The sequence below is a fragment of the Convolutriloba macropyga genome, chromosome 8 (assembly GCF_964194025.1).
Source record: "Convolutriloba macropyga chromosome 8, txConMacr16.3, whole genome shotgun sequence".
Classification (NCBI taxonomy): Eukaryota; Metazoa; Xenacoelomorpha; order Acoela; family Convolutidae; genus Convolutriloba; species Convolutriloba macropyga.
In genome coordinates this window covers 60682688-60708124 of record NC_134475.1, presented here as the reverse complement: position 1 = coordinate 60708124, position 25437 = coordinate 60682688, and the positions used below count along the sequence as shown (strand labels likewise).

At 36.6% G+C, this 25437-nt stretch overlaps 1 protein-coding gene across 1 annotated transcript in view; it reads left to right on the top strand.

Annotated features, from left to right (window-relative positions):
• Positions 1 to 291: 291 nt before the first annotated feature.
• Positions 292 to 25437, top strand: part of LOC142344239 (short transient receptor potential channel 1-like) — a 63153-nt gene continuing 38007 nt past the window's right edge. The window contains exons 1-3 of the mRNA XM_075395794.1: positions 292 to 817; positions 4383 to 4631; positions 5548 to 5767. Of these exons, the coding sequence (XP_075251909.1) occupies positions 636 to 817; positions 4383 to 4631; positions 5548 to 5767 (651 nt within the window). The 5' untranslated portion in view covers positions 292 to 635. The remainder of the gene's footprint in view (positions 818 to 4382; positions 4632 to 5547; positions 5768 to 25437) is intronic.

Below are 25437 nucleotides of genomic sequence, written 5' to 3'. Positions count from 1 at the left end.
TTGCAGGTTTATGTGTAGGTTTCTAAGCGTACCCTTATCCGCAAAAGTTTACGTTCACAATTTTAAACTTTGTCGTAAAATTATTAGACTTTGATAACGTGCAGCAGAGAATATACAATTTATGTTTAATTCGAAGGCAGTTTTTCTTGTTTGTTTGATCTGCTGATTAATAATGTACTAAGTAGAACTTTTCAATACAATAATGACCAAATTTGAAGAGAGCCACATCAACGTGTATAGGCCAGCCGAATAAGACTTGACTACAATTAACCAAGAGAAAAAATTGCTAGCATGAGCTTTGTGTGTTTATTGTACATACAAACTTTCATCAAAAAAGCTAAAGAAAGAATTACTTACAAAGTAAAAGTTACATGTTTTTGAATTGAATTAAAATTGAACAAAAGTTTGCGAACTTAGCTAAGAGATCCAAGAGATTTTTGAAAACTTATTTTATTCCTTGATATCTGTTTTTTATTATGCAGTCCTATAAACTTTGACCCTTCCACCATTTTTTCCAACAGAATATTTAATTTTTGTGCTCACTTTTGAAATATCTTCTGTTTAAACTAAATTAAATATCTGTGTTTAAATTCTTTAACAACTCAAGAATAAATAATTGTCAGCAGAATTTGCTAATGTCAAGCCGCGACCGCATTTCGTTGCGCAAGATTGTGACGACTGACGTGGAAAGTGATGAAGAAGGAGTCAAACTGGGTGACGTGGTGGTGACCTCAGCAATGGACTCTGGTCACAGACAGAATACTGACTTTTCCGGCATAATTTCCAGCGATGAGACTCATTCAGCTACTAATGATAGGTAATTGCTCCTCGAGACCAAAAAACTATTTTGCACGATTAGGCAAGATTTTTGCAAAAAAGCTATCTTGCTAGAGTGTGCAAGATTAATTTTATCTTTCAACATAAAGATATAAACATCAGCATGAATATTCATCAAATTGATGAAGATGTCTCTTTGAGGTCAAGATGAATGATTTTTAACTTGGGCAGTTTTGGTAACAAGTTTTTTTTAAAAAAATGAAATGTCAGAGAACAAAAGGTCAGATCTAAATATCTAGATGTTGAAATGTTGTGGAATTTCGGCATTTTTAGACCAGTGGTCAGAGAACTCTTTTCGCATGAAAGAATTGATCAGAGGAACGGAAAGAGTTGATGTTAGGCGAAGCCTAGATGAAACAAAGCGAGGTAGTAATCAGTTATGCGTTATAGTTAGTTCTCTATTTGGTTTTAGATCACCTGTTCAGCTTAACAAAAATACAGAAAATTCTCATACAACCAATTTTTGTAAACTTTAGGAAACAAACTATTGAACCAAGATTCTGTGCAAAATCATGTTTTTTTTTGCTTCATGCTGTTTAACAAAGGATCAAAAAACAGAGTTTAATGTTGAGTCAAAAGTACAAAATTTGTTTGCAAAATGATAAAAATCTCAAAACACTGCCGAAAATTATAGTTCTTATTAAAATATTGAATTTATGCTAAGTTTTTCTCTTGAATACCAAACCACTAGGATCCACCTATATCTTAAAATTGCAAATGATTTTGCTTCATAGCATTAAAATATGAAGTAAACCGTTTCTTGAAAAGTTTTGTTGTTGACTTTTATGTTTCAATTTCTATACTTTCTTATCTAAAAATTATAATTATGAGAAAATTTTTAATTAAAGTAAAAAAAAAATCATAACCAAAAATTTTTCGTTGTCCCAGAACATAAACGTCTGAAATATGGAACAAAAACAGCGGGAGTTGCCAATTCAACCGCATCCAAATGTAGTAGTCCACATAGTCCAAAATCCAACGCTGAACTGAAGTAAGCAAACTCTGATAAATAGTTTTCTATTTTTTTCGTACCCAGACCGAACGTCGTCTTAATCAGTACTGATTCAGTGAAATTGCAAGTCTTGAATCATTACTGTATCAAAGCTCTGCTCATGTCACTTTTTAGACTTGGCACGTCTTAATTCAAGTCCTAAATCTAGGCAAGTCTTGAGCAAGTCTTGGCCAAGACTTGACAAATCTGGTGCAGGTCTTGGCCAAGACTTGACAAGTCTTGGATCAAATATTGAGAACGGTTTTTATTGTTGGTTTCCTTTTGTTTGGTAGCGAATGAAGAAGACCGCCACATACAATCGCCTGCCTAAAACACTCTTCAAAAGGGAAAAGAAGCACAGGACAACACGAGCACTTCAACAAAGTTCATTTGATAGAGAATTTAAAAAATTCAGATATCGCCCAAAGATACTATCATAGGCCATTTGTTTCTGCCCATTGAAAATAATTTGGTTCCGGGGTAAATATATGGGACATTTGAAGTCGGTATATGCTCAATACAAAACTAGCTTGCTCAGATTAGCAAATTTCTCGTAAAAATTTTTTTAAACCAATTTTTCGCTAATTTTGAAATTCAGTAATTATATATAATTTCCTCTTAAAAATCTGCTTCGCCTAACTGCGCAAAAATCAAGACTTGCCAAGTCTTGGCCAAGACCTGACCTAGACTTGACAAGTCTGGATCAATTCTCGACGAACCTTTACAAGTCTTAATATTTGAGATAAGACGTGATCAGGACTGATTTGTCAATTCAAAACGTGTTTTTCTCTGGAGAAGTACTGATCAAGACTTGAAATTCGTTCCGGGTTATCTTGTCAGAGTATTGCTTCTAGAGGACGGAAAAACACTTAGAGTAATATTTAAACGGTCATGATTTTTTAGAGTGGTAATGATCATTAAATAGAGGTGCTCTAAGCGAGGTTAAGTGACTCTGCAAAAATCATTTCAAAAATTTGTTTCAAATATAAATCTTGAGCTAGTACCAAACGTGAGAAATTCTCAGGATCTTCAACAGCGACACATAACCAATTTTTCAATATCTAAGCATTGAGTTTTTAAGTTCCGCATTTCTTCAATTTTGAAGTTAAAAACACATGGAGTAAATTAGGAAGTGGATGGATTGAAAGATTGAAATCTGGCAAAAAGATCATGAGCAGTCAAAAATTGTTCTTTTTAAAACAATTGACTATTTCAAAACAATAAGAAACCACGTATGGTTTACAGAAAAAAAAGTTAATTTGGTTAAATTTCAAAACAGAATCCAGGAACTAAGTGAGAAATGGCGCAGTGGAAGAAGAAGTGGATGATATGCAGGAGGTGAGAGATTCTAACCCCTGTAAGACCGATAATCTGTAGTGAGCAGTTTTTTTAAGTTCACCTCGTCCTCTGGCGGTAAAATTACATAATTTCTCTGCAAAATTATGCACGAAAATTGCGATAAAAAAACACAATTATCCACAGCTTATCTTACATTTTTTCCCAATTTTCCTGGATCCGGGAATTGATAAGCTGGAGCCCATGATAAAATGTAGGGATAAATTCCTACTTAAAACACAAGCTAACGATATATGTCAGCATTTTTCCCAAGAACTTCATTAGGATCCCTTGAAGATATTTCAAGTATTTCGAGCTTCTTCCTCCCCTACACGGGTCAAAGAAGAATCGGAAAAATATATAAGTTAAACGGTGAATAGTTGTTTTTTTTTACCGCAAATTTTGAACATAATTTGGCGGTGAAATGCAGTGAAATTATGTAATTTCACCGCTATAGTAAGCTGTGATTTTACAAAAAGTCACCCCATTTCACCGCCATTACAAGGATTTGAACCTCTTAACTCTTCAATGTCATGCACTTCTTCTTCCAATGCGCCATCTCTCTCCAACTTGCAGTATTTTTGTTTTGAATATAAATCAAATTCACTCTACTTTCTGTAAAGCATGCGCGGTGAGTTTTTGTAAGATTAACAATTTTTAGCGGTAAAATTACATATTTTAGCGGTGAAATGTAGTGCTTTTTTGTAAGTTCACAGCTTACTCTAGTGGTGAAATTACAAAAATTCACCGCTTAGAGAAAAATGTCAAAAAGATGTAAGATTAGTAAGGGAGTCATTTTTTTTTTGGGGGGGGGGGGGGGTTAAATCTAACAATTTCTACCTTACTTCCATTACCCCCTTACCTTACATCATCTTTATTCTCAGCGGTGAATTTATGTAATTTCACAACTAAGTTAATTGGTGAATTTATGTTATTTCACCGCATTCACTGCTTATCTCACATCATTTGGACACTTTTTTTTCAAAGCGGTGAATCAATGTAATTGCACCGCTAAGTTCAGCGGTGTTTGTTGTAATAATGGTTTGCAGGGTCTAATATGAAGTGGAGCTATCCCTTACATATAATATTCACATTTAAAAAGATGTAAGCGTATCATTTATGGAAGGTGTGCCAGGCGAGAAAGGGGGTTGCAGAAGCTCTTCTTCGATAACTTTTCCTTCATTCGGCGGTTGACCAAAATTATACTGTTGCAAATTAGGTACACGAACCCAAATGCGGCAGAATTGAACGAAACAATGCACTCACACACAACAGCCCAGTCCGGAAGGAGGAGAGACCCGGATGACGATGACGAGTCCAGTGACGAGTCCAGTGGTGGCTCATCCTATCTGTCAAGTATTGAGAAGATGAAGAAAAATAACTACGGACATTTCCTGGAGATGAAGTTTATGAGGGCTGTGCATGACAATGACTACTTCATGGTCGAGTCTATGCTTTGGAAGCAGAAGTAAGTAAACTAAATTACACGGAATAACCAACTCTTACCGCCCACCTAAAATTTTTGGGTCCAGCTTAAATGTTGGGGGTAAGATGACCATACTATAGTTAGGATAATTTTTTTCATGACTATTTGAGTTTAGCATGATATTCGAGGCCTGCAATAGGGCACTACTCGTCTATAAAATGCCTTACTCATAAAGAAAAGATTCTTCGAAGATGCTGAATCAAGAGATTTTTTCCAAGGATGTCATCAATACATCATTGATGGCCGATTCATTAGAGATAATATATGCACTATTATGGAACTCCACCGGAAACAGTCATTCAATGGTTAAGAGAAGGAAGTGACGTAACAAAAACTATCAAACAAAAGCAATCGAAATTCAACACACAAAAACTAGAAAAAACAGAGAACTGATTTATTTATCTTAAACGCTTGTATCATCCATTATTAATTCAAATAAGCAAAATGATTTTCTGAGTAATCCTAAGGCGGTCAATGCGACAAAGGATTTGAGTTGTGAAGCGCGTTTAATCAGAACTAATTTATTCAAAAAGTACTTTTTAATGCATTGGAACCTTGTTGTATATTTTTGCCTAGATTTATAGCTTGCAAAAATAGTTCAAGAATGTTGCATGTTTTCACCGTTTTTGCTAAATTTACGCTGGCTGAGCTTCAGTATATATCTCGACCAACTTATTCTTCAAGTTTTGATATAAAATTTGATTACTTGTAATGTTGTGAAACATGTATTCTTTGCAAATTTTTGTATTATTTGTAAATTATTTGTAAATTTTTGTATCTGCTTTATATCTATGAAACTTTTTATGAAAGATAAGCGGTGAAATGTGAAATTACTCAATTTTGCTGTGACTGCATTGTTGTTAAAAACTATTAAAATTTGTTTTCAATTTTTCGACAGACACGAAGTACACGTTGACTCCCTGGACGAAGTGGGGCACACATCCCTTGCAGTTGCATGTCTGTCCAACTCCTCAGAGATGATGGCAGTGTTGCTTAAATACGGATGTAGGATAAGAGAGGAACTGCTTGTGTGTATAGACCAGGACTTCAGAGAAGGAGCTGTCACTCTCCTCGATAGACTATACAATCTCCAAGGCTCCATATGTGTCAACCAGCCAGTAAGACATATATTCTAACTGGACTCACGACTTATAGCTGATTTTTTCAATTGTAACTGCTCCTGGGCTACCCAAGTTCAGTTGAGCTGGAAAGTTTCTTTCATCAGGTTTTTTCGCGGTATGAAGAAATCCTGGAAAAATATCAAATTTAAAGAAACTAATCAATACAGAATATTATTAACCTAAACCGTAAGGTAACACTGTGAAACCCAAATTTAGACCTCGATTTAAGTAGAAACACCAAAATTCTAGCAGGGACTTCCTTTTGACTATAATGAAACAGTCGAGCTTCCAGCTTAAAGTCAAGGAAGCGTCTTTTGTGGGTCGAGCAAAAGTCATTTCATTGGCAATTTGGTTCAAACATGGTCTTTTCACAGGCATATTGGATTGAGCATGGTCTTTTAATAGCCCGAAAAACAGATTTTAATAGCTAAAGTGAGAATAGTCGAGCGTGGTCTTTTCATAGGTCGAGAAAAAGTGTTTTGAGGATCCCACTTTTCATGAAAACTTTGACGCATTTAATTTTCCTTCTGTTTATAATCAAAGCATTTTGACTATAATATTAGAGTGAATGTTGATGATTGAATGACGAGGTAGTTTAATTGTATTAGCTTTTTGTAGTTTATGAAGAAAATTGCATTTTCAGTTGTGTTTTCTTAAAAAATTATTCAATATCAATTTTGTAAGTTAATTTTTTGTATTGATTAGTGGTTATTAAGAAATGCAACAAACAGATCAAGAAGCATTCTTGCTGATTACTTTATAGGCATTAGTGATGATTACAGTTGCACGTAAATTATGTTGAAGCAGAAGCTCAGACTCATGAAAATGATTTTCCCCGGATCATAATCTGACATCTTGACCCCCTTTTTTTGTAATTCAGTATCATTTTGAGACGAGCAAAAATCGAGCCGTAGTTCGGTATGAAGAATTCATCCAGTAAAATGTAAGAATGCATTTTCAAGTCTTGAAAATGTCAAGCGTTAGTGTCAACTTAGAGTCCGATTGTTTGCCAAAGTCGAACAAAGGTAGCGTTGCTGGTTATTCGTGTCGAGCACGGCCTTTTAAATCCCTTTTTTCAATCATAGTTTATAACTTACATAATTATTTGAAAAAAATGTGGGAGTATTTTATAGTTGACACGAAGTTCTATTAATGACTATCCATTTTGAAGTCAAAACAGCTTGGTATCTGTTAACCGGGGTATTTTTCTATGGAAAGATAGTTTCAAAAACAATATTTTTGAATAAAGAATTGAAAGATTGAAAGTCCACCAAACTTGTTTCAACCATCCAAAAGGTCAATATAACTGGTTAGGCGTAAATAAACTGTTTCTGAGAAAATGCAACATTTAGTCGAAGCAAATCTTCGATATCATTTAGAATGGTTTTTCCTTTATCGAGATGAAAATTTCAACAGCTTCTCTTGCTTCAAAGCGGAAAATTACTCATCAGGGCAACGAAAAAATAGACTACTCGGCTTTGCTTTGTACAACCAATGATGTAATAAAGTTTTTTATAGTGCCGATGTATAACAAAATGGCAGAAAATGGCCGTTCCGCTAAAATTTTATTAGTTTTAAATGAAAAGCAACAATGATCACTTTATAAAAAATGGCAATTTTCAGAAATTGACACTCATAAAACACAATGAAAATGAAATATTTATTTGCTTAGAAACTTTTTGCCGATCGATAGTATAATTCGACGTCATTTTTTCAGCAAATTGTCGGCAGTGAGATACAAGTAAAGTCTTTTAAATTAGATAAATTAGATTTTGCATGCTTGAGTTTTGTTTCTTCAGGTATTTTTTGCCGTTCCAGGCTATGCAAAACCGATAGTGTCATCACTTTGCCTTATTTCTTCAAACTACAGAAAAATTTGGGAAATAGGATTTTTATGCTACCATGACTTGAAAAGCCCCTGAAAAACAAAATTGATAGTTGAGGAGATATTTTCAAGTTATGATATCTGGAGTGAAAACGAGGTTCAAATCTGTACAAAATTAACTAAAACAGGTGAATCTTATCAATCCGAAGCGGGAACTAGAGCAATAATTTAGTCATTTTGAAGCGTGAAGTTCTCTATTCCACTTCATAAAAGATGGCAAGGAAATTGTTCTTGAGCTAGCATTTCGGTTTTCACGAGGACATTTGTTTTAGATCATGTGAAAAAATTTGATCCATATACGCAATCTTAACAATCACGCTACCCAGGTTTTTAAATGAGACAGTTTCACCTCTTTGATGTATATAATTGAGAAAATCGCTTTTCATGTTCTTTATCACTAAATACTTTCCCGGGTTGACCCCATAATTCAAAAAGTTATAAAATTACAACTTCATATTATGGCGTCTATGAAAAGTTGTAGTCATAGAACTTTCATAAAAGGGAGTTCTATGGAATTGAATTTTTGTGAATTTTTTTTTACATCATGAAAAGGAGGCAAATAGTGTGTTTCAAAAAACTAACTTGAAAAAAAAAAGAAAAATTGAGTCTTAAGCGAACAGAGAATTATGAAAAAGTTGTAGTCATAGAACTTCATAGAAAAAGAAAAAAATTTGGAGAAAAGTGAAAAACATTATTGCAAGTTAAAAAACTCCTTGCCAGCCCTGAATTATTCAATGAAAAGCCATTGCATCAAAAGAGACTGCAAATAGCAATCAACAATGAAAAAGTTGTAGTCATAGAACTTCATAGAAAAGTTTTGGTTCAATTTTTTCCGTAAAAGACTCAATTTCTTCCTTACGAAGAAATGTTATCTTGCCATTCTAATTTTTGGTGCAAAGCAAACCAGCGTATAGCAAAAAAGTATGGGACAATGAAAATTCGATAGAACATGGTTCCAGTGTTCTTCCAAAAAAATTTTGGGGTAAATCGGACACCCAAAAATTTGGTTAATGTAGCCAATTTTTTTTCAAAACACCAATTGCTGTTGCCAACGAGTTGTTTCGAGGAACCAAACTTTTTGAATCACAGTTTGTGTTTTTCAGCTGATATCAAGCAAAGTTTTATCTCGTCGAGAATTGAACCACCCCATCTCAATAATTTTGCTTACAAAATTTATCCATATAAGATTATTTATTTTTTGTCAATATCAAAAATGCTTTAGTTGTGATCCTCCACTCACGTTCATCTCCACGAGTGTACAATTAGCTCATAGCTTAAAAAAATTATGGGACAATGAAAACTCGATATAATATAGAATAAGTTACCTCCCAATAAGAATTTTTGATGTATATCGGACACCCAAAATTTTGGTTAATGTAGCTAATTCCTTTTTGAAATGACCAATTGATATTGCCAATGAGTTGTTCCGAGGAACTTTAAATCTTCGATGCACATTTTTGAATTGCAGCTGTTATCAAGCAAAAGTGTACCTCATCGAGAATTGAACCACCCCATCTCAATAATTTTGCTTACAAAATTCATCCATATAAGATTATTTATTTTTTGTCAATATCAAAAATGCTTTAGTTGTGATCCTCCACTCACGTTCATCTCCACGAGTGTACAATTAGCTCATAGCCTAAAAAATTATGGGACAATGAAAACTCGATATAATATAGAATAAGTTACCTCCCAATAAGAAATTTCGGTGTATATCGGACACCCAAAATTTTGGTTAATGTAGCTAATTCCTTTTTGAAATGACCAATTGATATTGTCAATGAGTTGTTTCGAGGAACTTTAAATCTTCGATGCACATTTTTGTTTTGCAGCTGTTATCAAGCAAAATTGTACCTCATCGAGAATTGAACCACCCCATCTCAATAATTTTGCTTACAAAATTCATCCATATAAGATTATTTATTTTTTGTCACTATCAAAAACGCTTTACTTGCGATCCTCCACTCGGGTTCATCTTCAGGAGTGTACAACTAGCCCATAACACAAAAAAATTATGGGAAAATGAAAACTCGATAGAATATAGGATAAGTTTCCACCCAAAAAAATTTTTTGGGGTAAATCGGACACCCAAAATATTGGTTAATGTAGCTACTTCTTTTTTGAAATGACCAAATGATATTGCCAATGAGTTGTTTCGAGGAACTTTAATTCTTCGATGCTCATTTTTGTTTTGCAGCTGTTATCAAGCAAATTTGTACCTCATCGAAAATTGAACCACCCCATCTCAATAATTTTGCTTACAAAGTTCATCCAAATAAGATTATTTATTTTTTGTCACTATCAAAAACGCTTTACTTGCGATCCTCCACTCAAGTTCATCTTCACGAGTGTACAACTAGACCATAGCACAAAAAAATTATGGGAAAATGAAAACTCGATAGAATATAGAATAAGTTTCCACCCAAAAAATATTTTTGGGGTAAATCGGACACCCAAAATTTCAGTTAATGTAGCAAATTCTTAAAGGCCGATTGCTATAAAAGACCGATTGATATAACACTTGGTTTTCATCAAGATTTGAGACGTTTTTGAAGCACATTCTGGGTTTTCAGCTGATATCAATTTCGTTCGACTTCACAATTGCAAAAAAAAAATTCAGGCAAGTTTTGTTGAAGTTTTTGTTTTTAATCAACTCAGAGCGTCTCGCGCAAATAAACAACCTTCAACGGGGTTGGTAGCCCAATCTACAATCTGGGTTTCAGTTCAAAAATGGGCTTTTTGATCAACTTTTACCACGAAGAGCTTTGGAACTTCTTATTTGTTTTTTTTTGCGTTGGACTTCCAGTGGTCTGACAGGTGTGTCGATGTAAGAAACGTACGCTCATTTAAATTAAAAACTTTGTTAACTGCCCCAACCAACTCAAATCACATCCAGTTAACATTCAGGAATACATCTGAAAAATTTTTCGGAATCTTTTTCAAATATTTTTGTACGAGAGCGGTTCCCAAACAATTGAAAAAAGTAGATCTTTTTTTAATTCTGTAAAAATTTTTTCTCAATTACGGATTGAAAATGGTCGTCAAGATCTCAAGGTGAAACAACCTAAGTTCACTAGTTTAAAAAAAATAGGAAAAACGGAATTTTGTCTCTTAGGCTGAGGAAAAAACTTTATTCAACTTCAAAAAGCAAAAAAAAAATGTTTCGTCTATTTTTTGTAGATAATTTGATTTTTCTTTTTTTTCTGCAAATTTTCGGAAAGTAAAACTGCTTCATGGAGTCAATCACAACGCTCGCTAAACATTCTATGTCTTTTTTCTATTTTTGTTTCCTTAGTTTGGATTTTCATCAATTATTCTCATTATGAAATTCGGAGATTTTGTAAATTTTTTTCCTTGCAAATAGTGTGACACTTCTGTCGATGTTAAAAGTGGTCATCTAATTCATTTTAAACGCTTGGGTGTGCACCTCACCTAACCATGCATCTAATTAACTGTCAAAAACACGTGTGAAGGTCTTTACGGAAAAGTTATTGTCCAAATTTGAAAAAAAAAATCAAATATCAATTCGCGGTACGCTTCATGTGTTTTATGATTTCTTCGAAACTAGTGTACCAAATTCTACGGGCATTGTTGCGTTTTGCTGACCCTAAACATTCACTGCTTGCAGTGTTCATTGGTTTCTGAAGTCGTTCTAATCAAAAAGTTATTAGTGTTTAACTTTGAAAAAATTGAAATAAAATTTAATAATTTGAGGGCACGCCTATTGTTTCTGACGATTTTTCCTGAACTACTATGCCAAATTGGCCAACCATAGTCGCATTATGTTGACTGTAAGTTTGTTAAATGTCTGCAGTCTTGAATTTGTGGCTAAATTGGCCTGATTAGAACGTTATTAAGCTGTATTTCTTAAAAAATTTAAAAAAAAAAATTATATTTTAAATACGAGTTCTTTTGTGTTTGACAATTTCTCTAAAACTACTGTACCAAATAGGACGGGCATTATCGCAATCTGGTTGGTCTCAAAACTTCTTGTTTTTGCAGTGTTTATAGGTTTCTCACGTCGGCTTAATCAAAAAGTTGGAGGAAAGAACTTGTTTTATCACATTGAGAAAGGAACTTAATGTTTTGTACTTTTTCGAATTTCTCATTGAATTTTTGACCAAAACGAGTGATTAATAGCTTAATCTGTTGCTATTGAGACTTTCTTCTCTGGAATGGCTAGTCATAGTCCTGAAGTTTTTTTTTAGAACAGTTATTCAATTTTGAATCCGGAAAAACAAAATATTTTCTCAAATTTTATGGCTGAGTGCTGTTTTGCGCAAATGAACAAGTTTTTCGGCGTGCGTTTTGTGTTTTCTAGACAATATTTAAGTTGTTGAAGCTAATTGTATCAATTAATGGGGTTAATTCAACAATTTTTCTTTTTTCACGATTTCATCAAATTTCTGTGGATGTTGTTTTATGTCGAAACACACAAAACATCATAGCCTTCATGGTGAGGTGGGAAATTTTTGCCCACCTCACCATGAAGGTTTGCCGTGACCTAGAACGTCAAAGTGGACCAGAATAACACGCACAAATTCGCCGGGAACGCTGTTTCACGTTGTCTTACGTCGGTTCCTGAGATTTTGGGCTTCGCTGATGGCCCGAAAAATGGGGTATAGAATAGTATTTTGTTAATAACTTCTAAAGTACTGAACCAAATTAAACGGGAGTGGTCGCATTTTGTTGACACTGAACCCCTCTTGCTTACAGTGTTTGGTTGGTTTCCCAAATTGGCCTAATCAAAAAGTTATTAATGATCAAAGTTGAAATAGGTCGAAATTTTGGGCTATTCGGGATGACCCAAATTTCGGTACAACAAAACAGCTGATTTGCGGAATAAATGTTAGTGTTTTAGAATCCTCAGTTAGTGGGGAGTATCCCCATATATATTTTCCATAGCATTTTACGGAATTGAGACGGTCAAATTTGGCTCTGAAAGTCAGGTCACCATGCTTTTTGGTCATTTGGTACGGTACCTTATTTTTGCTATAACTCCTCGAAGAATGAACCGATTGGGTTCATTTTTTAATATGATGCGTATCTCAAGCAGTGCTACAACTGGTATGAAGGGCGTTTGTTTTTGTTCAGCCGTTTTCGAGAAATTGGCCAGGGAACTTGGCCCCGGTTTGGCCTCCTGAAGCGGTTGACCCCATCCGGTTGACACCTTTGACACCTTCAATCTTTGAACTGACTTACAAAAATTAGTGTTTTGAACAGCCCGTGTAACGTAGATTCCGAATATGTATACTTTGTATAGCGTTTTCAGTGGTTTAGGTGTTCAATTTTAGCTCTGCAGTCAGGTCACCTCGCTTTTTGGTCATTTGGTACGGTACCTTATTTTTGCTATTACTCCTCGAAGAATGAACCGATTGTGCTCATTTTCTAATATGATGCGTATCTCAAGCAGTGCTACAAACTGTACTAAGGGCGTTTATTTTGGTTCAGCCGTTTTAGAGAAATTGGCCAGTAAACTTGCCCTCGTTTTAGCCCCAGAAGAGGTTGACACAGCGGTTGACACCGTTTTGTCACCTTGAAACTTTGAACTGTCTTTTGGAAAATTAGTGTTTTGAATAGCCCGTTTCACGCAGATTCCGAATATGTATACTTTATATATCATTTTCTTTGGTTTAGGTGTTCAATTTTAGCTCTGGATGTGGTGTATCTCTCCTCCATGGTCATTTGGTACGGTACCTTCTTTTTGCTATAACTCCTCGAAGAATGAACCGATTGGGTTCATTTTTTAATATGATGCGTATCTCAAGCAGTGCTACAACTGGTATGAAGGGCGTTTGTTTTTGTTCAGCCGTTTTCGAGAAATTGGCCAGGGAACTTGGCCCCGGTTTGGCCTCCTGAAGCGGTTGACCCCATCCGGTTGACACCTTTGACACCTTCAATCTTTGAACTGACTTACAAAAATTAGTGTTTTGAACAGCCCGTGTAACGTAGATTCCGAATATGTATACTTTGTATAGCGTTTTCAGTGGTTTAGGTGTTCAATTTTAGCTCTGCAGTCAGGTCACCTCGCTTTTTGGTCATTTGGTACGGTACCTTATTTTTGCTATTACTCCTCGAAGAATGAACCGATTGTGCTCATTTTCTAATATGATGCGTATCTCAAGCAGTGCTACAAACTGTACTAAGGGCGTTTATTTTGGTTCAGCCGTTTTAGAGAAATTGGCCAGTAAACTTGCCCTCGTTTTAGCCCCAGAAGAGGTTGACACAGCGGTTGACACCGTTTTGTCACCTTGAAACTTTGAACTGTCTTTTGGAAAATTAGTGTTTTGAATAGCCCGTTTCACGCAGATTCCGAATATGTATACTTTATATATCATTTTCTTTGGTTTAGGTGTTCAATTTTAGCTCTGGATGTGGTGTATCTCTCCTCCATGGTCATTTGGTACGGTACCTTCTTTTTGCTATAACTCCTCGACGAATGAACCGATTGGGTTCATTTTTTAATATGATGCGTATCTCAAGCAGTGCTACAAACAGTATTAAGGGCGTTTGTTTTTGTTCAGCCGTTTTCGAGAAATTGGCCAGGGAACTTGGCCCCGGTTCGACCTCCTGTGGAGCGAAACAACACTTTGAGTACGATATTAAACCTTGTTGTGGGCTCAATCCACGTTGAAATTTATTGTGTTATATTCCCCCGTTAGTGGGGAGTCTCCCCATATATATTTTACAGGTGGTTATAATGAGTGGTTGTGTTATAGTACAGAAACAGGACTCGAAATAGGTCATTTTGGTCATTTGGTACGGTACCTTTATGTTAGAATATCTCCTACTAGAGTGAACCGATTTTTGATTTGTTGGTTGATTTGAACTCAGCGTGAGCCGAGCTTGAATCCCTGTAAATGGCGTTTTGTTTCTTTCAGCCGTTTTCGAGAAATTGACCTCGATATGTACGGTCATTTTGACGTTTTAGTGACTGGTACGTTTCGCGTTTCTACTTGTGAAATGGTGAAAATAATGACTTTGACTGCAGGAATAGGCCCGTTGAACTCCACTTGTAATGGGGAATCTCCCCATATATATTTTGTATAGGGTTTTCCGAGATCTAGGGGGTCAATTTTCACTCTGCAAGTGACCCCCCCCCCCCCAACCCCCTGATTTTATGCTTAGAATCAGGTTATTCACTTGGGAAGATGTGAAAACTATCAGATTGGGTCACCCAAACTGGTCCCATAGACCAGATATATTGTCCTGGTGCCCTGGTTATAGTTATAGCTTGTTATTATTTATAACAGTTGATATTTATAACATTTATAACGCGAAACAGGACCCGAAATGGGTCATTTGGGTAATTTGGTACGGTACCTTGTTTTTGCTATAACTCCTTGAAGAATGAACCGATTGGGCTCATTTTTTAATATGATGCGTATCTCAAGCAGTGCTACAAACTTTACTAAGGGTGTTTTTTTTGTTCAGCCGTTTTAGAGAAATTGGCCTGGGAACTTGACCCCATTTTGACCCCAGAAGCGGATGACAGCCAGGTCTGGTCACTTTTTGAACTCCGAATTTCACAAATGTTCAATTTATAATGTTATTTTTTTAGGTCTTAGCAAGGTCCCAGCCACACGGGTCGAGGTGGCGCCTAAGGGCTATAAATTAGGTAGGTTAGGAGAAAAAATCGTCAAAAGAAGTGTGGTCTTTTTTTTATATCTGTTGCTTGTTTTGTAAACCATCTATCATAAGGGAGTTAGAAAGACGTCGTAATATGCTTTGATGCAATGATTCAGTCGTGTGTACCATATGTACGCTAGCTAAAAAGAGATCAAGTTAATAGTCTTGTTTTCCAGATAACAATGTCAAAAGTACTAATAATTGGGGACTCGCACCTCAAAAGAATTGCCGACGTTTTCCAGTTCCCTGATAACTTTACGATCGAGGCACAAGGCGGTGCACACGTAAATTACTGGCTGCAAAAGAAGGAGCTTATCAAGAAACACGACATTTGTATGTTGATGTTAGGAGGTAACAATCTTCTGGCAAAACCTAGTGACCCAATACAGTACAAGGAGGAAATGAGAAGTGTTATTGGACAATTCACTCAGATCAGGAACTTTTGCAATAACTATGGTGTTCGATTGATAGTTTGGCAGATAATTAATCGCTTGTCATCTGTAAATGCAGGTTTCGACATCATCAGAGCCCTCAACAACCGACTTGCCGATAATAAACTTAAACATCATTTTCGCACCTTTTCTTTTGATGAAGATTTTCTACCCGATACAGTACACATGAAAGACTGGTGGTATAAACAAGCAGGATGTGATCTTGTTCGGGAGTTTGATAGTGCTCCTGATGCTAGGCCTGATCTGGTTGATTTAACTTTGCCCAATGTAAATTAAATTATTGTTGCAATTGGACAAGTTTATATTAACTTTGAGCCCTGTTTCGCAAGTCTGAGAATAAAAGCTTGTTATTTTCTGGTTTTCTTCTTAATAACCGTCTGAATATAACCACTGCGAGAGCGTTTTTAATGTTTAAATCTTTGCGGTCTTTGTTAGAAGCACAACTGATATATTTTGTTGGTTCACTCGTAAGTAAGTTTGTAAGTCCTATTTCCACCCGATAGTTGGGGGATAAATCCAATCTTTATTCAGTCTCACCCGAAAGCTGGGGAGATCATAAACTCACATAATTAAAAGGGCCTGTTTTGATGCCACTATTTCACTCGTCCACCCGATAGTTGGGGGATGATTCTGAAAAAATACCTTCTGAAATTCATAATCTTTAATTTAATCTGGTTCCACCCGATAGTTGGGGGATACTTCAATCTTTATTCAGTCTCACCCGAAAGCTGGGGAGATCATAAACTCACATAATTAAAAAGGCTTGTTTTGATGTCACTGGCTCACTCGTCCACCCGATAGTTGGGGGATGATTCTGAAAAAATACCTTCTAAAATTCATAATCTTTAATTTAATCTGGTTCCACCCGATAGTTGGGGGATACTTCAATCTTTATTCAGTCTCACCCGAAAGCTGGGGAGATCATAAACTCACATAATTAAAAAGGCTTGTTTTGATGTCACTGGTTCACTCGTCCACCCGATAGTTGGGGGATGATTCTGAAAAAATACCTGAAATTCATAATCTTTAATTTAATCTGGTTCCACCCGATAGTTGGGGGATACTTCAATCTTTATTCAGTCTCACCCGAAAGCTGGGGAGATCATAAACTCACATAATTAAAAAGGCTTTTTTGATGTCACTGGTTCACTCGTCCACCCGATAGTTGGGGGATGATTCTGAAAAAATACCTAAAATTCATGATCTTTAATTTAATCTGGTTCCACCCGATAGTTGGGGGATACTTCAATCTTTATTCAGTCTCACCCGAAAGCTGGGGAGTTCATAAACTCACATCATTAAAAAGGCTTGTTTTGATGTCACTGGTTCACTCGTTCACCCGATAGTTGGGGGATGATTCTGAAAAAATACCTTCCGAAATTCATAATCTTTAATTTAATATGGTTCCACCCAATAGCTGGTGGATACTTCAGTCTTTATTCAGTCTCACCCAAAAGCTTCCGATGTTCCTAATCTCAAATTATCAATTCGAGGATATATGGAAGTGTCTGAGCTACAATCTTTTGGAAACTGAAAGTTGTTCTAAACAGTTGTTGGCAATTTCGATTCGATTTCTCGGAATCTATCTGATTGTCCTCCAATTTGTTTGCAACAATTTTCATCTTAACTTTTTTGCCTTTGCGAATGTTGATTTTATCGGCTTTAGGTTTAAGTTTTCTTACAACCAAAACGTTTTTAGGGGAGCTTAGCTTTGTATCGTTTTTGTTTGCCGTACAGATAAAACGTGTCAGACTTTGTTACTTTTTGTTCTATTTTTACTCCAACGGTGCGACCAATTTGTCCAAAAATTTTAGAAGAACTATGTCGATTGCGGATAAAGCCGATGATTTAATCTTAACTGGTCCAAGGTCCACCAAAGGCAATTTTCCAACTAAAAGCTGTCTGTACAACTCACCAGGGGATGAGAAAAGAGCAAAAGGGCTTCGGTGGGTCTTCTATAAGAAATACGATTGCCATCCTTTTGTGCTGACTCACAACAGTCCGTTTTGGCCGGACATTTCGCTGGCTGACAAATTGTCCATGGTCAGAGGCCGAAAGCTGTACTTCAAAGCAACGTCATCGGGTAGATTCAAGGCATCATTTGTCAAAATGATGTCAGTCAAAGAAGTTGACAGTTTCGTCCGTGATGTGTCAGTGAAGGTTGCGAACGCAAACAAAAGTTTGTCGGATATAAGTTCCATAGCGTTAGTACACACTTTTCGAGTTAATATCACTTTCCTACAATTTCCAGTTTCTTAGAAGTCATTTAACTTTGAAAATCTAGGTATTTAAATTTTTATAATTTTATTCAATCCAGGCTCAAATTTCGTGCCTTTTTGCTTGGATTCACGCTTGCCTAAGTAATTGCTTCTCTTTTATTGAAGACTTTTCATGTTTTGCCCCTGTTTACATTAATTGCTATTCAAAACTCTTGCATAAGAAAATTTTTCCTTTTGTACTTCAGTGAAACGAGCCTTCAAAACTGCACCATTAATGAAGCTCAGCCTTCACAAGCAGCAGCAGAAGAATTCGAGTAAGTTACGTTGTTCTGTTGGGCTGGTTGGTGTTCTCGTTTGTAATCTTCCTAAACCTCGACTTTTGCTTCTGTCATGCATCCAGCGATATAGGCTTCGTTCTTATAAATCTTTTTTGTTTGAAAAGATAAGGTACCGAGTAACTATAGTAACGGAGGGTTTGTATTGCTGCCTAGAGACAAAGAGAATGAGGAACCTAAAGAGAGTAAAGAAAAGAAGCGAAAGTCAATTCAAAACCCGGTAAAGAGGAGCATTCATTTTTCCAAGGACGTCTTGTTGGCCGAAAAGGATTATGAGAGTCCCTATATCAATCTGGCAAAATCAAGTTGCTCAACGCCATGCAATGATGCTCCAAATTCTAATGCGGACACAGCTCAAGGAGAATACTCAATGAAAGATGTAATGGATTTCGTGACAAGCAAGTTTAATGAGGTGCTGGACGCTCAGGAGGAGCACACTAGAAAACTAATGAAAGAAAATGCTATTCTTAGAAAGAAGCTTCTCGAAGTTTTGGGAGATGGTGACAAACCTGATAGCTTGAAAAGGTTGAAAAATGCGATCAAAGCCAATCGTGTCAGCGGCGATCCTTTGATGTTTAACGGAAAGGACTTGATGAGGTTCAAACCAACTGAAGATGGGCCGTCTGTGTTTGGCAGAACAATTGCTGCCGAAATTTTTGGGAGTGAGAAGAACTGTATGCTCGCTAAAGAGCGTATTGGTGTAAAAGTCAACAGGCGAAATAGCCGTGGACCTTGCGATGCAGGTCTTGAAGAGCTTTTTGTTGAGTGTGTGACTAGATATTATTCAGACGATACTGACGAAGCCGTAAGCCGTGCTGTTGCAGGTGCCAATCAATACGGGGCCGAAATGAAACAAAAGCACTCTCTATGATGGTCATCACCAAAACATTGTCCTACTTTTAATATCGCCAACTTTATAGCAAGCTACATTTTTCTAATTTGCGTTCCGTTTTTTGGCAAAAGCATATTTGGTGCTATTCGGTGTTTCGTTTTGCCTCTGAACTTTGATGTTTGTATAGATTGTTGTAACTGTTGTTGATATCTATCATTTCTTCATGCGTTTCATCCGTGAGCTGTGTTGACAAAATTCAATTCAACCTTTCGCTCGATTTGCTTTTTTATTGCAATTAAATGAGAACCAGTTTGTTTGTTTGACCTTTATTACAAAAAGCAATGTTTGACAATCTAAATGCACTTAGGTAATTTTAAAAAATTTGGTTTGTTTTCATGTTAGAAATGTCCAGCTGCGAAAGTTCATCTGAGGAAGATCAAATAGTATTGAAGAAACGTACCAAAATTGTTTCAAATGTTCTATCTGAGAGTGAAGCTGAAGACCAAATGGAATCAAGTGATGACGAAACTGAAACCAGCAGTGATTTGCAAAGTTCAATTTTGAATAAACAAGAGCAAGATAATGTTAAAAATGAAGATTTTAAAGCCTTCAAACGTAATCTCTCTAGAATGGTTGATGAGCACAAAATGAGCTTGAAAATATTACGGCAAGAGGAAAGGGCCAATGATGAAGAATTTTTCGCTCTCGTGACATATCAAAAGACAGGTGAACTACCGTCTGCCGACAATACGACTGTTTATCTGCCAGTCATGCACGAGGGTATTAACTTAATGCAAGTTCCAGCCGGTAGCAGTGCTGCCAAGTTTGGGCGTCACCTGGGATGCGCAATGTATGGTAAGGGCGAGCAATGCAAGCTGCAATCACTCATCATTGGGGCTCATCGGCGTCGCAAAGACATTCGAACTCCGGTGCCTGAAGATGAACGTGCAAAGTTTGAACTTGTTGTGCGAAGAAAATATCCCAAATTCCCGGAAGCAGGATACAATGACGCTCGCCATGCAGCTAATCAAATGGGCTTGGATATTAAACTCAAACTTCAGCGAGGTTCAACTATTTGTTAATGTACTTCCTGTTCAACGGTAATAGCTGCTATATAATGATTTTGCACTTGTTCTGTTCTCTTTGCGTTTTGTAGTTCGGTGTTGAAATCTGATGATAGTAAATACAAACTACTAATGCTGTGCTGTTTTTGATAGGCATGGGAAGAATTTTGGTTTTTTCATGCGCCATTTATCACACGGAAATTTTGAACTAGTATAATTGTTTTTCGTATATGGTGAGCTGCGCTTTTTTTAGATAGAATAATGGATATCATTATCTTTTGTTAAAGAAATGTTGAAGTGCTTTAGCCTTGCGCAGGCTGATGCGCATGTCACTAAAGAAATTATTGAGGTTAATAACCATCCGGTTGAACCGTTGGTACAGATACTTTCGGCAGATGAATACAGAGAAGCATTGGGTAGAAATTTTGCACTTCTCGAATTCGATGGTTTGTTACGTGACGCCTATCAGACTGCACTGGCAAACAATTTTTCTTTCAAACGGGACCGGTTTGGTGGATATGGTTTGTTTTACGTAGGTGAGAAAAGCTTTCAAACTAGGAAGTCAAGACCGTTACAAATTCTGCCATCAATAGTTGGATTTATTGAAAAAATTCCAAGTGAGTCATTGGCGAGCTTCAAAGACATATCAATTTTCAGAAAGACGGACGCCTGTAAGTTTGATCGAGTCATGTTAGGCCCTACTCGCTTTGCCAACCACTCTTGTAAACCTAACTGTCGTTTCGTTCTGAAAGAAGTCAATTCCCGACGATGTATCCAGTTGGAGATACTTTGCCCTATTGAAAAAAATGATGAAATAACAGTTAGTTATGGTAATGATTTCTTCGGAGAAGGGAATCAGGACTGTCTCTGTGTTCATGTCAATAGACATCAGACTAAAGTGTCTTTGGCTGAGAGGCAACGCGACTCCAGGCCTAGACTTGTTCTGCTCAGTTCTCGTATCCGGCGAAGACGACAATCAGTTCTCCGGTCGAAACGTCGCAAGAAATCACCCAGACCAAAATTGGAAAAGCGCAACTTTGCGGAGAGCAGTAGTTCATCAGATTTTGATCTATCACAGGATGATACCTCTTCTGGTGAAACAAGTTCTTCGTTGGCTGATTTTCAACAAATAAACAATTTTGTGTCCTCGCCTAACAACAGTGTAGAAAATATGGCTCCCAGTTTCTCGTTGAGCGCAATCAATGATCATGTCTCAGATTCGTCCTCAGAAGATGCTCGTGATTCTGCTAATGAACGAAGCTGCACATTTTCGCAGCAGAACTTTGCGATCTGCGTGAATGAAATTATTGCCCGTCATGGTACGTCAGACGCTGAAGCTTCCGATTGGATAAAACTAATGCGGACTGCATTTCCCGAAAGCTACGTTCCCTCGCTAAAGTCAATGAAACGAAAAGCTGATGAGACCGTGAAATTGGCCTTGAAGACCACTCTATCATGTGGTGAAGGCGAGTTAATTACATTAGATTTTAAATCAGACATTTTACTTGTTCTTAAGAGGAATCTCAATTCAATATATGAGTACAATTCTTCCCGGTGCCCTCTGAAAGATGTAAATATCCCGCCGTTTTTTGATTCGAACAATAAAATAACAGTTTCGTTGTCAATGAATTCCGATGGTGTTAGGATTATCAATTCAAAAAAGCGATCATTGTGGCCCCTATGGCTTGGTATTCTTAATTTACCTCCGGTTTTACGATGCAAGTTTGCAAACATTATTCTTGCAAAATTATGGCTCGGTCGAGGTAAACCTGACTGGAATGTTTTTTTTAGCCAAATTAAAGAAACTCTGCAAAGTGAGTCGTCAATTGAATGGAACGGTACTCTTTGGGAAGTCAATTTTGTAATCAAATTATTAGTGGCGGATTTGCCCGCGAAAGCATCCATACTTAATATGCAACAATTCAATGCCTATTTTGGCTGTACGCTCTGTTTGATAAAAAGCAAACCAATAGGAGAAGGCAAGAAAGGTTTATATTATCCTAACCAGAGGAACAAGATGCGAACGGCGGCACAACATGAAGCCTACATACGCTTAATACAGGAACAAGCTATGGATTCTTTTAGAGGTGTCAAAGGGCCTTCAGCGGTGTCCACATTAATCGAAAATATACCTCTCACTGCTCCTGTTGATTACATGCATCAGGTGCTGCTGGGTGTTACACGTGCTCTTCTGTTTCTTATTAGAGATAAATCGACAAAATCTGATCTCAACAAAATTCGCGAAAACAGTGCCACTCTTCAATTGACTTCTGATTTCAAGAGATCGGTCCGAAGTCTTGATGAATTGGAGTTTTTCAAAGCAAACGAGTTAAAAGTTTGGCTTTTATATGTGGGACCAGCAGTTTTCAGGAGTTTCGTTAACGAGTTTGTACGATAGCTTTCATTTGTTGAGCTATTCCACCCGTTTGCTTTTATTTTCTTCTGAGCACTGCCGCGTGGCTGAAAATCTTATTGAACGGTTCCACCTTCTAACTGCGGAAGCCCACTCAGACAAAGTATTTTCTGCGAATATTCATTCTCTCAATCATTTAGCGTGGCAGGTTAGGTGCTTCGGACCTTTATGGTGCACCTCTGCCATCATGTTTGAATCGGCAAATTACCTCCTACGTTGCAAGTTCACTGGGACAGTGTGTCATCTGAAAGTTTTGGTGGACCGATATATAAGGAACAAAAATTCTTGCTGCGAAAATCCTCGAAAAGACACGCTATACGACTTGTGTCTGTCTCTTAGGGAGAGAAAATCTTTCAAACAACGGCCTGTTTGCTGGCATGAAATCCCCTCTGATCTCAAAGATCTTTCTGCTCAATTTTATTCCACGCAAAAGCTGGAGAATTTTACCCTTGATTCCCTTTCTCATTCGTCGTGTAGAAACTCGTTCATTTCTTTTGTCTGTAACGGCGAGAAAAAATTGTGTCAAATTCGATTGTTCTTTACAATCGACAAACAAGATTTTGCTTCTGTTGTGCTCTACCAAATAGAAAAAAAGCACAAACCTTCTCAATCAACGGCTGACGTTTACAGTTTTTATGAAGTCAGAAAATTGGAAAATGTACAGACTATTAGTCAGGATGCTATTGTTGAAAAGCTCTTGCCATTAACTGTAAATGAAAAACTTGTTTTGGTACCTTTGGTGAATACCTTTGAACATGATTGAGCCTTAGTAGAAAATTTTGAACTCATAGTTTGAAGAATTTGAAAAAGTTGTTGCTTTTATGTTTGACTTTTCAGTGTTTCTTTTTTTGGTAAAATCTCATTTCTTTTTTTGTTTCTTCAGTGTCAAATGCCTCAAAAATACATTCGAAAAACAACTGAGAAATATTCCGTTTCTGATTTAAATGCCGCTGTTGAAGATGTAAGAACCAAAGGGATTCCGTTGCTGAAGGCCGCAAAGAAACATGGTGTTCCAAGGTCGACATTAAGACGCCACGTGTCAAAAGTTGACTTACAGCAAGGAAGGCCCTGCGTACTTCCGCGTAGTTTGATTAACAAGTTGCTGATCGACGTAGTCCTCTACGCAAAGTCTGCGCAAGATGTTAAAGAAGCAGCGTATAAGATGGGTCTGAGGTCAGGGGTCTCGATGCCTCCGAGTTGGACAAAAAACGAAAGAGCTGGAAATGATTGGTGGCAGAAGTTTGCGGAGAAGTACCTCTTTGTTCGACACTTTCTGGCTGCGAATTCCAATAATCCAAGGCCAGCTATAGCGATTATTTGTGGAAGTTGTTCAGATCGGTTTTTGCATGACATGGGTTTTTCATTTTGCGCTCAATGCTGTGATGTGATCTGCGATGACTGTGCTGTAAAAGATTCAAAAGTTTGTTGCCCGAACTGTGGAAAAATTAATTAGTCAGTCTTTTGACTTCAAATGTGACTTTAAACTATAACATTTTTGTCGATTTGTATAATATGTTTTGATTGAATAACTTTTGGTACATTTTTTTTAAAGAAGTTCAATCACAATTTTCCCTTTGCTAAATCCAAATTTTTGTTGAACTTTTTGTTTTCTTGTTGCTTGTATTGCGCTTTTTTGCCCAGAGTTACTACTGTCCCTCAAAAGCAACTCAGAAAATTCTAATTGCTACTAAACAGGAAAGATTTCTTTTCTTCAGATGTTTGAATTGTCAATCCATTGATTGCCAGAATGCCTTCAAGTAACCCCATCTGCCCCTTCTGTTTGGAGGATGTGGGAGATAATGTTTTTGTTTTGCACAAAAGCTATCTAATTGAGCATGTTGGATGCAAGAGTTGTATTAAAGAGTGGCTCGAAAGTTTCTCCAGTCAGTTCTTGTGCAATGAGAGACCGACGTGCCCTATTTGCCGTGAGGATGTTGACGAAATTTTATCCAACAACAATTTTGCATTGTGCTCTGTCTGTCGAAGTTATGTCCCCAGGTTCTTTGTTGATGCTGAAAAGTCGATCTGTGGGGACTGCGAACAAGTGGTAGAAGTTTTGAGCGATTGAATACAATTTTGAGACTCAATAATAACTCAATTTTTTTTCAGTTGAAAAATTTTGCAAAAATTGAATTGTCTTCTTTTTGACAAGCTTTTGTTTTTACCAGAATGTTAGGTCTGTGCTAATTGAGGCAATATAATAAGCTAATTCTGTCCTTCAGTAGACCTTAATATAGGCTCATTTCTATATGGAATGTAATAACTTGGAAAGTTTTGATTCGAGGTCAAGACTTCAAAAAGTAGTACATTAGAAATGTAAAGATCAGAAACGCATAATTTTCGTCTGTTTTAAATTTTGTTCTTATTTCTTGACTTTTGGTTCTAGCCAGTTCAAAGTGGTAAAAAAATGTTCGTTAGGCTATCATTTGCTATGATGTGAAGAATTTTGCAATTTGTGATATCTAAAGTTGAGTTTTCCAATTTCGTCAAATGTTTCTCAAAACTCGTCTTTTTTTAAATTATGATGACCCTGTGGGTCGAGGAGTTGTTGAATGTTGCTCATGCTCTTTTTATTCTTTTAGTGGTGTCTCACATTCATATGGTTTGTAATAAATCAAAAACTTTTGCTATTGGTTCAATACTTGAAAAATTTTTACATAGAAAGTTGAAGTTCGGAAACGCAAAAATTTCGTCTGTTTTTTATGTTAATTGCCTTCTTATTTCTAGACTATTGGGCTTAGGCAACTAAAAGTGATAAGAAAAACGTGTGTTGGGCTAATGGTGGGTTTGATGTAAAAAAATGGATATTAGTGTTATATAAAGTCAAGTTTTGCAATT